At 36.4% G+C, this 14,325-nt stretch overlaps 1 protein-coding gene across 1 annotated transcript; it reads left to right on the plus strand.

Annotated features, from left to right (window-relative positions):
- The first annotated feature begins 2,951 nt into the window (after positions 1-2,951).
- Positions 2,952-8,367, plus strand: LOC104108673 (uncharacterized). Its single transcript, XM_070187282.1, is given in 9 exon segments — positions 2,952-3,014; positions 4,062-4,734; positions 5,014-5,210; positions 5,321-5,500; positions 7,016-7,109; positions 7,274-7,388; positions 7,682-7,973; positions 8,070-8,223; positions 8,225-8,367. Coding segments are annotated over 8 exon segments (1,632 nt in total). The 5' UTR covers positions 2,952-3,014; positions 4,062-4,248; the 3' UTR covers positions 8,339-8,367.
- Positions 8,368-14,325: the final 5,958 nt, after the last annotated feature.

The raw sequence follows: 14,325 nt of genomic DNA on the forward strand, positions 1-14,325 counted from the left end.
TGGACCTAGAATGGGTATTGTCAGGTTGATTACGGTGTGTTTGTGAGGAATAATTTTAGAAGTCAGCTTAGATAATTGGCTATGGTCCTTGTCGAACGAGAGAAAGCTCCATGACTTGTTGATCTAATAAGTGGTTATGATATTCTACATGTTTATTTCATTATTGGCAGGTACGAAGGTTTTGGAATGAGGTCTTATTTCATTTAGGGTTTAATACTGGTACCGGGTTTGTTTTTAGTCGTTACTGTGATTGGGATTATGCTACGAGTATGCGAGTTGTGTGGTATGTTATGTGATTATATCTTGGGTTATGGTTAAGGCTTAATACTGCTTGTTCAAACTTATACTGTGTGTAAATGCAAGATTCAGGTCTTGTAGAAAATTTCGGATGTTGGAAATTGGATTCTAAGGTTTACGGACTAAGGATAAAGTAATGAACTTCATTTATGTTGTGTTGTCAGGACTAGGGTGACGTGGGATCACCCCCCGAGTATGTGCGTGGTAAGGTGGCACAGTGATCTCAAGGCTTAGGAACAACTCTTGGCACGTTAGAGGACGAACGTATGTTTAAGTGGGGAGAATGTAACGACCCGACCGGTCATTTTGAGCATTTGCATTCCGTTCAACTATTTGAAGAATGAATTTCATAGTTGAAGCTTTAAGTTGGAAGAGTTGACCAAGTTAGGCTTTATAGTATTCGACCTCAGATCGAAATTTTGATGATTCCATTAGATTCGAATGGTGATTTTGGACTTGAGCATATGCCCAAAATTTCATTTGAATATTTCTAGAAGGTTTTGGTGCTATTCGGCGAAAATTAAAAATTTGAAGGTTTTGAATGTTCATAGGTTTGACCGGGAGTTGAACTTTAGGATATCAGATTCTGATTGTGGTTCCGGAAATTTTAGTAGCTTTGTTATGTCATTTGGGACTTGTACGCAAAATTTGAGTTCATTCTGAGTTGAATTGATATGGTTCGACACGAGTTTTGGAAAACAAAAGATCGAAAATTTTATAAGTTTGAATTGAGGTGTTATTTGTCGTTTCGATGTTGTTATGTGTGATTTGAGGCCTCGAGTAAGTCCGTATTATGCTATGGGACTTGTTGGTATATTCGGACGAGGTCCCGAGTGGCTCGGGTGAGTTTCAGGGTGGTTTCGGACCATTTTTAGGTAATTTTTTGTTGCTGGTTTTGGCTACAACAGTGTGCATTGTGATCGCGTAGAATTGCTCACGATCATGAAGAGTAAAATGGGAAAAATGGGCCTGTAAATCGCGATCGCGTAGAGGAAAATTTTGTTTTCACTGACCCAACAGAATACGCGCGTAATGAAATTTTTGGAGTATTGTTTAGCTTGTTCGGTATTAGATTCGGCCTGTTCGAGGTAAGTTTCACTTCTAAACTTTGAGTTGAGGGTATGAACCCCTGATTCTACGTGTTATGTGATTGGTTTTGAAGTGACGCACATGCTAGGTGACGGGCGTGTGGACGTATACCGTGCGAATTGTAACTCAATCAATTTCGTGGAGCTGTGTAATAAAATAACTTGTTATTTTTCCATGTATTTTTCACGTGTTAGCGAAACTCAGTTGTGACTCATATTAAAAATTATGCTTAGGCATATGCTGGTATTATTAGGACCCGCTGAGGTTATTTCTACTGCTGAGTTATATGTTTAAACTGTAATTTCATACTCAGTCATATTTATTTACTTCATATCATATCTCAGTCTCTGTTGCTATTTATTGATACATCATATCATTATTTTGGACTGATGTTCTTGGCATTTTTTAGCCCGAGAGACTGGAGAGATTGATGACTAAGTGAGGCTGAGGGCCTAATTGTGAGGATATTTATGGGATCAGGCCGCATACCGTAGCTTGTTTTATTCATTCATGCCGGGATTTGACTTATTATAACGCTTGGGGTGGATCTGCCTCTATGGAGTTTGCACACCGACAGTGAGCGCAATTACTATTTATATTTGGACTGGATTATTCCTAGGTTGGATTTGCCATATACTGTACTGAGTGACTGAGTGTGAGGATTTATTTCAATTTGGGTTGGATCTGCCGTGTACAGTGCTGAGTGACTGAGTATGCTAAGTATTGAGCATGATGAGTGAGAGTTCGAGACAGTGAGATTGAGTACTCTGAAAGTATGAGCACATGAGTTCATCACAGTGATGCATTGCATTTGACATACATATTTGACATATAGGCATAAAGAAGTATTTTTTCCTCATGCCATTTGATAATGAAATTTCTTAATGTGGAAAAAAGTTTTTGAAAAAAATCACAGTTTTCAAATTCACTCATATATTTTGGTGATTTCGGTAAAAGATTTGGGTTTTACTATTATACTTGAAAAATGCATACTTATTTTTTCGAAAATTGTAAACGAGCGGAGTATCATATTTTGAGTTAGTACTTGCATTGTTTCATTTATCTTTTTCTGAGCTGTTTCTTGACTGTTGATGTTGGATTCTGACCTTTGTCCAAACTCGTCACTACTTTCAACCTAAGGTTAGGTTTGTTACTTATTGAGTACATGTGGTCGATTGTACTCATACTACACTTTTGCACCTTCCGTGTAGATTTTGAATGTTGATATTGTTGCGTATGGTGAGAGCTGGCATTGAAGATGTGCCTGCGATCCGGTCATAACTGCCTCTTATTCTTGGCAGCTTTAGAATTATTAGTCTGTCCATGTATATTTCAAACAGATGATGTATTTTATTTCATACCAGCTTTGTAAATTTTAAATCTTAGAACTCATGATTTGTACTAGCAGTCTTTGGGAAATATAATAAAATTTGTTATAATATCTTTAGTTTCTCGGGTAAATCTCCTTTGAATCAGATTGTTGTTATTTTGGTTTACCTAACGGGTAAGGTTAGATATCATTACGACGGGTTGGATTTTGAGCCGTGAAATGCGTGCTAGCCCATGACCGGTCAAAGACTCATGAGGAAATTGCGCAGGAGGAGAAAGAACGGCTGGAATTGTTGGAGGTATGACTGTGCTATGACAGAATCTAGAGCTCCTTGTTCTATTAGTAAATTGCACAATTATTATCCAGACCAACTCAACTCCTTTTGACAGCGTTTTCTTTTTGAGGACTGAGGATCCTGTTTCTATTGATTAATTTTAATATAGATACTTTTGTTTATTCGTAAAACGATACAGTTAAATTTATACGTATTTTTTTGATAAGTGAATTAATTTGATCTTGAAATAATATAACAATTAAAAAATATATAATACTTAGCCTTAAAATATAGATGAAACGGTAGACATGACAATTCCGAGAACAAAGCTTCTAGGCACAGCAATGATGAAATCAACAAGCAAGTAAATAAAATTGTATTAAGTTTTGTATATAATACAGTGTAAGTTTAGCCAGAGAATTGTCATTTCTAATGGTAAATGAGCTCACTATTTATAACTATGTCTATGGAAAAAGATCTTAGGATCATTCCCTCCTTTAATGTCAATTATGAGGGTCATTGATGAAGATGTAACGGTGAATATAAATGTCAATTTCTCTTTAACGGACCATCATCTTAATGCTGCAGAATATTCCTTGGTAAATGCTACTGGACGCGGAGCATTTAATGCAACTTTACGAACGCTATCCTTTCCGGTGACAAGCAGAGTGGTTGTGTTCGGTTCTTAGCCATCCCATCTTGAATTCCGCGTTTCCTCCTCTTGATCAGCCACGTGTCATATCATATTTTACCAATACAGCTTTAATATTATCCATATGTGCTTTCAAGTGGTTGTAATGCATGACTTCATTGTCTGCTCGGTGGTTGATGTTCTTGCATAATCATTAGTGTTCTTTAATGCCTTCATCAGGAAACTGGCTACTGTGTATTAGTAGTGATTGCTTTTTTAGAGCACATTCTCACAATAAATTCCCTTAGCAAGGAAATTTAGCTGGATTACTATTTCAAAGATCTAACGCTATTACGATAGGCATCATTTTGGTTGGATAAGGAGCATTTATGTTTTGGTTATAGTAGATATTTTTTAATAAAAGCTTTATCATTTTTCAGCAAGAACATCAGAAGAGAATGGCTGCTGCTGATGATAAGAGTGATGAAGATGGAAATGCATCTGATAATAACAGTAAATTGGTTAAAGACCCAAGAACTGTATCTGGCGATGATCTTGGGGACGATCTTGAGGAGGTGCTTAGAACTAAGATGGATTGGATTGGCGAGATTTTGAGAAGGAAAGAAAATGAACTTGAGAGTGAAGATGCTGCTTCTAGTGGGGATTCAGAGAGTGACGAGGACGATGGTGAGGAATGAGGATGAAGGAAGTGACGATGGGGAAGATGAAGGAAGTGACGAGTATGATGAAGAACAAGGAAAGACACAGACTATTAAGGACTGGGAGCAAAGTGACGATGATATTATTGATACCGAGCTAGAGGATGATGACAAAGGCTTTGGTGATGATGGTAAGAAGGTGGTGAAAATAAAGGGCCATAAGGAGGTATCCATCAAGGGAAAACAAGTTGGCACTTTACAAACCGAAAAAGAAAAAGTGAACGTGAAGCATCGGCAAAACGAACTTCCCTATACAATTGAAGCCCCCAAAACCCTTGAGGAGTTTAATTCATTGATAGACAATTGTTCTGATGATCAAGTTATGGAAGCAATTAGGAGAATTCGTGCATTCAATGCAATAACTGTCGCAGCAGAGAATAAAAAGAAAATGCAAGTATGATACTCTGTTCTCACTGTAATTTCTTTAAGATTGATGTTTGACTTCTGAGACTTTCTTCCTTTTCCTTTGTGTGAACAAATGGTATGAAGTTTTGCCTTGAATTTTTAAGAGTATTCACCATTTAACTGTATGTGAATATATCTGTACGATTGATCAAAAATGCATGTTGTGTTGTTAGATGATAAGGTTATGGGTACATATAGATAAGTCATTTTTGGGGGGCAAGTCTTTGCAACCTCAATTGCTTTATAAGCAGCTTGTTTCTTTCGTCAGGTTTTTTACGGGGTATTGCTGCAATATTTCGCTGTGTTGGCAAATAAGAAGCCATTGAATTTCAAGCTTTTAAATATGCTTGTAAAGCCGCTGATGGAGATGAGTGCAGCGACTCCATACTTTGCAGCTATATGTGCTCGCCAAAGGCTACAAAGGACAAGGGCACAGTTTTGTGAAGATCTTAAGAATACAGGTTGGCTTTGATAACCTGTTTGTTTCTTTAGTTGTTCTTTCTATCTCAGCTTGCATTCCTTGGCTTTACTTCTTGTGTTTAATTCGTTTCATCCATCCTCATAGGAAAAAGCAGTTGGCCATCTTTGAAGACCATCTTTCGGTTGAGGCTTTGGTCCATGATATTTCCATGCTCTGATTTTCGCCATTGTGTCATGACTCCTGCTATACTACTAATGTGTGAATACCTTATGCGGTGTCCCATCATTTGTGGAAGAGATATTGCAATTGCTTCCTTCTTGTGCTCTTTGCTTCTAAGTGTAAGTGGATACCATGTTTCATTTATCTCCCATGCGCTGAAATTGATCATTTGTTTAGATTATGAGCGCTGGAATTTTGTTTGGATGTGTAGTGTACTGTCTCAGCCTAGCATATATCTTCTTACTTTATTGATAGTATGTGTGCCGTAGTAAACTTCTGCAACTTACCCTCCTTGGTCTAATTTTGTCAGTTCATCTATCTTTGAAACTATTTATAGTTATCTCCTTTGTTTCTCCCTCTTCCTGCTTAGTTTTTTGATGAATAAATTCCCTCTTCCTCTGCCTAGTTTTGTATTTAATACATCATTTTAGTCAAGTGTGAGTCTGTGAGAGCAGTGATTCCTTAGAGAGCTAGTTGCTTTTTAAGTCGCGACTTTAATTGCAAACATTTTCAATATCTTGCTCATTTGCTTGTATATCTCTTATTAGTTTCATTTGTGATCTTCTAAAGATTTTGGTAAACTAATGAGTTTAACTTTTACAATCGTAAAGCCTCAAATTGAGGGTTTCTCAAGTTTAGGAGACTAAGAATTTTCTAAAAGTGATTATATTCAAGAAGTCGTGGATAATATGAATATCCATATTATCCGCCGGTTAACCCGTTTTTTTATCCGTATTAAATATAGGTCGGGTTAGATAATTTATCCGTTTTTTGCATTACCCGCTTTCGACTTGTCCATATCCGCCGGACCCGCCCGTTTGTCACCCTACTCATAGGTAATGTCGGAATGATGTTATTTAGTATCTCGCAATTCGGTCTCTTTAATTCTTTGCAGGTTTAATGAGTTGATATGAAGAACTTATTCCCATATCATTTCGTTTTGACACCATAAGCCCGGGCAAATTAGAGGCTAGGTAACCCAGGTAGTGATATAGAAGTACCTCACGTATCCAAGTGATCACCAATTTATCCAATGAGCTGAGCGAAGCCCACTGTCTAATACTCCCTTGTTCCCTATTTATTATAACTTTTGTTGTATGTTCCAAAAAGATTGCACCTTTTTATACTTCGGAAGTAGTTAACTTAAACATTCTCATCTTGTCATTGGTACGGCTTTGTTGCAGTCTCCACTGGAAATGTAAACTAATACTTTAACTTGGTACTATGTGTAATTTTTGTAATTTTGTGCATATTTAGCTTATTATCCAAACTCTTTGTTTCTTCCTTAGACTTTGTGTTCGGTCAAACACAGTCAAACAAATTGGAATAGAGGGAGTATCTTGCTTAGGACTTTTTCAGGTTAATGGAACCAGATTATTAGCAATAGTCAACTAGTCATCCCCCTTGCACCTATGAGTGACTGCACTCGACTCAAGTTGGTTAGGGTAGCTATGTGTGATTTATCCTCAACTGTGGGTCAAACAGCACGTGAAATTAAAGATCGGTTGATCGTAGGAACACACATTTTGGGATTAATTTTTGGTTTTTATTTCATTTATTCTCAAAAACATTCTTCCTGGTTGATGGTGTTTGCAATTACAGAATGATCATATGAACTTAGTTCTCCAAACTTATGGATATCAACTTCTTGCCCTGAGGCTATAGTATTTATTCAAACTTTGCTGATGGCGGCTTTAGACAGAAAACAGCGGTCTAATTCCCAGGTTTGGCTTAGCTGAAGCTTATGATGTTCTTCTTGCTAATCTAATTCTTGAAGCTATTAACCATCGCCCTTTTCTTATTTTGCAAATACTTTTTATTGTCATTGGGATGTGTTTTGGTTGCATCCTTCCACTTGTGAATTGACAGGCATGTTCTTGTGCTGCAGTTGGAGATCAAGGAACTTGGGTCTTTGCTTTGTATACGCAGTAGCAAAGTGGAGATGGATTCTTTAGATTTTCTTACGCTGATGGACTTACTAGAGGACTCTCAGTATTTCCACATAACTACAGGTTAGTTAGCGTTCTATTGACATGCATATGGACAAATCTATTAGATGAATCCCAAAGTTTGTTAAATTGTTAAATATGGCTCTATGTTAAGATACTTGAAACAAATTAGAAATATGTTCAATAAGTCTCTGTCTAGGTCCATTGAAGATGTGATTTGTTATTCTAACTTTCAATATCCTAATATTATGGTTGTCAATCAGCTAGTTAACATAACAAGTATCTCTTCTAGAAATTCTACACCTAATTTGCTTTTATGGGAACCTGGAACTTGATGCGATTATATGGTTTCTCATTCAGGGCCAGCATGCTTGTAGCAGTTCTGGAAACACTGCAAGGATTTGTAAATGTATATAAGGAACTTATTTCTTTTCCTGAGATTCTCATGCCAATTTCAAAATTATTATGCAAATTGGCTGGAGAAAATCATATTCCAGATGCATTAAGGGAGAAAATCAAGGATGTTTCCCAATTAATTGACACGAAGGCTCAGGAACTTTACATGCTGCGTCAACCACTGAAAAAGCGGAAGAAAAAGCCCGTGTCCATCAGGATGCTTAATCCGAAATTTGAGGCGAAGTGATATACTTTCTTACTGCACTATCTGAAATTAAACGAATCAAATTGTTTGTTTCCTATTGAGCTTAATCACCTGCTGATCATCTACTTCTACAGCTTTGTCAAGGGTAGAGATTATGATCCAGATCGTGAGCATGCTGAAATGAAAAAGTTGACGAAACGTCTGAAACAGGAAGCTAAAGGTGCTGCGCGTGAACTGGTCAAGGATAATAGGTTCTTGGCCGAGGCGAAGGAAAGAGAAAAGGCCCTACTAGCTAGCCGAAGAAAAGTATGAGAAACATGGGAAAAATCTTGCTTTTCTTCAAGAACAAGAGCATGCATTTAAATCAGGGCAATTGGGTAAGGGCCGGAAGAGAAGAAGATGAAATTAGCTTTTGGGTTGTCACTTGGAAAATCTTATTGTCAAATGCTTCCTGGTTTTTGGTAAGATCTCATTCTTTATGTTGCATTGACAGTGAATATATAATCAATTATTTTCCATGTGTTTGTCATGTTCAAATATCTGAACTAAATGTGGTCGTCATATGTAGTAGATGTAGAATACTAATGAACAACCCCTAATGCTACAGATCAGTGTGAAAACTGTTATTGCTACAAGTTAATGAAAGTTTCCTCCATTATTCCAGGGCAAGGAAGATGCAGAATGTTGGAAGTACCGAGGGATTGAACGAACTATTGCGTGCTTTGAAAGCTCGATTCACGTGGTTACTATATGCGTCTTCTCTCTTTCCCTCCAACTGTGCCATAGTTATGCCACTGAAATTGCTTGCTCTATTTGGTCATCATAGGCTCTTGCTGTGTAGTGGAAGAGCTCTCCAATTTTATTTTATGTCTTATAGCTGACTATAAGTTTTGTCCAACTCTATAGGCGAATATAATGTTGAGTTGTAAGAAGGGATAACTATGTTCCTCGGGACTGATGCGCGTTGTTACTTGTTTCATGTATTAGTAAAACCAGATAAAGAACACAAAGGACAATCAATTAATCAAGCTGTGTATCACAAGTTTTTTTCACAACAAAGTCTCTCTGTGGTACCTCATCTCATAATAATAAATCACGGGTCTCAACCCACCATCATATACTCACGGCACCTCGTGCCCACATCTCAAATCATAATCTCACGGATAACTCACGTGTTGCACGTACAACTCACGTGTGAATAATATCAATATGTAGATCTGCACGGACAACTAACGTGTCAATATTATCAATATGTGGATCTGCACAGACAAATCACGTGCCAATAATATAATTCACTTGGCATATTCACAGGCTAACAATCTCAACATGGAGCAAATAATACCAAAGTACATGGACATAATCAATAAATATCAACTTTCGTACTAATGACATAGTAAAAGTAGTATGTTATAGTGTATGCATGTGCAAGTGTACTACTGCAACCCAAGTATGTCACGACCCAAAATTCTAAATCCCGCCACAAGTGTCGTGATGGCACTTAGTATCTAAGACTAGGTAAGCCAATTACAATTACATTTCAAGCTATTTTTTTAAACATATAATTTAATACACGTGTCGAAACCATCATTATTTACTCACGGCACCTCGTGCCCACATTTCTTTTCATAATCCGCCTGACAATAGCAACAGCGAAATAAAATATGAAAACCTCCCAAGATTGGTAATACTGAGTCACGAACTCTAACTGAATACATGAAATGATCTCAAGGATTGAATACTCAATACTATTTGAATAATAATTAACAGTACAATATAATGGAAAGACTCCAAGGAACTGCGACGACCAAGCAACTCTATCTTGAATCCTTGAGATCCCGCTCTAACTCTGATCGAGTCCGATATCTTCAATACCTGACTCTGCATAAAAATATACAGAAGTGTAGTATGAGTACACCACGATCGGTACCCAGTAAGTATCAAGACTAACCTCAGCGAGGTACAGTCAAGACACTCACTAGTCTAATAACCTGTGCAATATAGTACACAAAATAATAGGAAACAAATAATAATAAAGGCAATACAAATGAACTAGTGATATGCACAACAGTGCAACATGAATACCATTAATATTGCTCACCAAATAATAAATACAAGTACACCCAATTAAATCAAGTCCTTCAAGTATAATTTTTTCACATGTAATTCTTTCGAATAAATAACTTCTGAAAATATTTGTTTGGAATAAATATCCTTTGAATATAAAACTCTTTCAAATAAAGATCTTGCAAATATATCCCTTTCAAATAAATATCTTTCAAATATTATTCTTTTAAATAAATTTCTTTCTAATATAATTTATTCAAATAAATATTTTCAAATATAATTCTTTCAATTAAAAGTCACCATGTGACACCTCATTTTATAATCATAAAATACGTGTCTCAGCCCACTTTTATATTTTTCGTAAACACGGGTCTCAACCCACTTTCATATTTCCACGGCACTTTATGCCCATAATTAAATTATCATATTTCCCTAGCACCTCGTGCCACTTTTCATATCACAGCTGCACAGACAGTTCACGTGCCAATAATAAAATTATCATATTTTTTCCAGCACCTCGTGCCCACGTTTCACATCCGTTGCGGCGTGCAACCCGATCCCATATAACATTACTTGCCCGGCAATAGCCATAGGCACACAATTTCAACATCGATGATTCTATTATCAAGTTTACCGAAACAACAAGACAAGTTGCACAAGATATAAAAATAAACACAAGGAATATGCCAACATCACATGAAAATTACCAACACAATAACTCCACATCATCACATATCATCTTTGACAATAGCCACCATTATCTCTCCTATAGCCACCCTTATCACTCATATAATAGCCTCCCTTATCCCTGCGCCTTGACAATATCAATAGCTACCCTTATCGCTCCTATAGCCACCCTTATCTCTCCTATAGCCACCCTTATCATTCCGCCCAGACAATATGCCAACACATATAACAACAGTGAAATGCCACCCTTATACCCACATAATATCAACAGTGGAATGCCACCCATATATCCTCAAAATAATAACTCAACAATTTACACAGAATATTATCACGGCAACATAACAAAAATTAATTCATAACACAATTTGCCCAATGGCAACAACCAATTCCAAAAAAATATAACAATTCAATTAATTTCACAACAAATAGCCGAAGGCTCCACACAGTGTATTTAAGACCTCAAAAACAATCAACAGAGATAGAAATTACTCAGCATAGGGCAACACCTTCATTAATCCCAATTTTTAATAATTATATAAATACCCCTTCTTAAGCTCATTTAATTAATTATTTACAGAGGAAAATTCCATAATGAAATTTAATTCCAAGAAATATCAACCATCAAACTCACAGAAGTCACATAAATATATTGGTAACACTCACATCAAATCGTCATATAAAAATAAATTTAATAAATGTGAATTGAGACATGGCAAATAGATGATTAAATAAATGCCAACAATTATCCAATTTACTACACAATATACCCAAGACTTTAACTCAATAAATGTTTCATATATAAGCCCGAGTACGTACTCGTCACCTCGCGTACACGACTTTTTACATTTCACAAATGGCACATAAGACTCGATGCCTAAGGGATAATTCCCCCACTCAAGGTTAGGCAAGATACTTACCTTAAATCTGAACACCCATTCTGATACGAGTTCAACCATACCAATTTTATCAAATTCCGATAACAACTCGACCTCCAAATCTTAAATTTTTGTTCTTGAAAAGTTTTACAAAAATCTTGATATCTTCCATTTAAATCTGAAATAAATGATGAATATAACCATAGAATCATGAAGTATAATCACTTTCGGATATAGAACACTTACCCCAATCCATATGGTGAAAATCGCCACAAAACTCGCTTCAATCCGAGTTCCATAGCTCCAAATATGTTACAAATGGCTGAAACCTCGAAATATAGCTACTGCCCAGGTATTTACTCTTCGCGATCGCGAAGCACAACTTTTCTCAGCCCAAAATTTGCCTTTGGCGATCGCAGAAAATGCTTCGCGATCGCGAAGAACAAGTGCCCAGCTCTTCCAGACAACCTCTAGTTTATTGGTCATAACTTTTTGTACAAAACTCTAAATTGTAAATGGTTTAACTTTATGATAACTAGACACCAAGAGCTACAACTATCATGTTTTGATCATCTCACAGTTCTTTATAGATTGCGAGATATAAGCTGCCAAAATTAGCCCTGTGCAACACAAATTTCTTCTTAGCTATTTCTAAACTCTTCCCGGATAGCCTATAATATATCAACCACAACTTATTGTACACAACTCCAAATGCCAAATGGTGTTATTTTATGAAAGATCTACAACTTTTAATTTTGGATCATCTCCAAATTCCTTATAGATTGCGAGATATAAGCTTCCAAAATCAGGTCAGTACAGCAGGATATTCCTCTACGCGATCGCGAAAAGGTTTCCGTGATCTCAATTCACAGTGTCCAAATAGCAAAATTGCTCTTCACGATTGCGACAGTCTGTCCGCGATCGCGATGCATACCTCTGTGTCCAAAAACCAGCAACTCAAAATGGACTAAAAATGGTCCGAAACCACCCCGAAACTCACCCGAGCCACTCGAGACCCCGTCCGAACATACCAACAATTTCAAAACATATTACGGACTTAGTCGACGCTCCAAACCACCTCAAACAATGCCAAATTTACGAATCGTGCATCAAATCGAATCGAATTATGAGTTTTCAAATCTTCCAACTTCTATATTTTGCGCCGAAACGTATCAAATCAATCCGGAATGACTTTAAATTTTGCACAAAAGTCATAAATGGCGTAATGGAGCTATTTCAATTTCCGAAATCGAAATCTGACCTCCTTATAAAAAATTCAACCTTCGGTCGGACTTTCCAAAGAATCTTCTATTTTCCAACTTTCGCCAAAATGTGTCGAATTGTCCTACGGACTTCCAAATCCAAATCCGGACACACGCCTAAGTCTGAAATCACCATACGAAGCTATTGACATCATCAAAATTCCATTCCGGGATCGTTTTCTCAAAAGTCAACTCTCCGTTCAACTCTTTCCATTTAAAGCTTCTAACTAAGAATTATTCTTTTATTTAAATTTGGAATCTTTCAAAAATCAAACTCGACCACACCCGCGGGTCATAATACATATTATGAAGCTGCTTGAGACCTTAAGTCACTGAACAAGACGTTAATTCTTAAAATGACGAGTCGGATCATTACATTCTCCCCTTCTTAACATACGTTCGTCCTCAAACATACTAAAATATATTCTAATGACATTAAATTACTGAGTGCATTATTTCTAACATACTCACGGGTGATTCTACGTCATCGTAAATTTAACAGGGGTCCGACAACATCATCTCAGTGGATATTATTTCTTTTATTCACACTTATAAGCCGTTAAGCCAATTCCTTACACTCCAAATAAATTTCAAATTTTTGACATTAACACACGATATTAGTCTCAACCGACTGTAGCAATTCGTGCCTACGCACACATCATACGTATGTCCATAACTATATCTCTGGTCATAATAGTTGTTTTTAATTAATTTCCAGCATCCTCAATTAATCTCATATTCACCAAAATCTCATTTCAATTTTTTTTGTAACACTAACAGCAACACCCGAGGCATGAATACCTCATAATTATTTACCCAAATTAACGAGTCACATTTAACGCTACCTGGGCACCCACCTTGTAGGCTAAAACTCCACATTTACAACACAGATATGGTTAAATATGCACAGAAAATACATGCAAAAATTATTAAATAAGCCTAACAGTCATGACTCTCTATCAGTACTATAGTACAATTTAAATTTCACAAAGGGAGAATTTTAAATTCATAATTTTTTTTTAACCACAACGGCCTCGTCCTTATTTGACTTCTACCGTGACTTGTAGCCCAGTTTAAATATTTCATATCATATAATCACAAGTATTTTGTACATTGTGCCAACTGAAATTTTTAATTTCCTTTCCTTTTTTTAATAAATTCCGTAAATAATTTTCACAACACATAATGAACCCCCATTCCAATAGGGCATAAAATTCATAAAATTTAAAATCAATTATTCCGAAATCACATCAAAACCCACTGTAGTGAGAAATAAAGTCACTTTTGGACTTATAGCCCTCAATGGTGTACAAAATAAAATGATAGAAATGGGCTAACATCATCAAACCTCCCAACATGGATAAACATATAAGTGGTTCACAAAATTACGAAGCTCACCCATAAGCGGAGCATAATAGGAGGACTCACCTCAATATTCAGAACCGAATCAAATTAAGGAAAAATATCATTTTATAACAAATCAGGATCATACCTGTAACGAG

The sequence above is a fragment of the Nicotiana tomentosiformis genome, chromosome 10, assembly GCF_000390325.3.
Source record: "Nicotiana tomentosiformis chromosome 10, ASM39032v3, whole genome shotgun sequence".
NCBI lineage: Eukaryota > Viridiplantae > Streptophyta > Magnoliopsida > Solanales > Solanaceae > Nicotiana > Nicotiana tomentosiformis.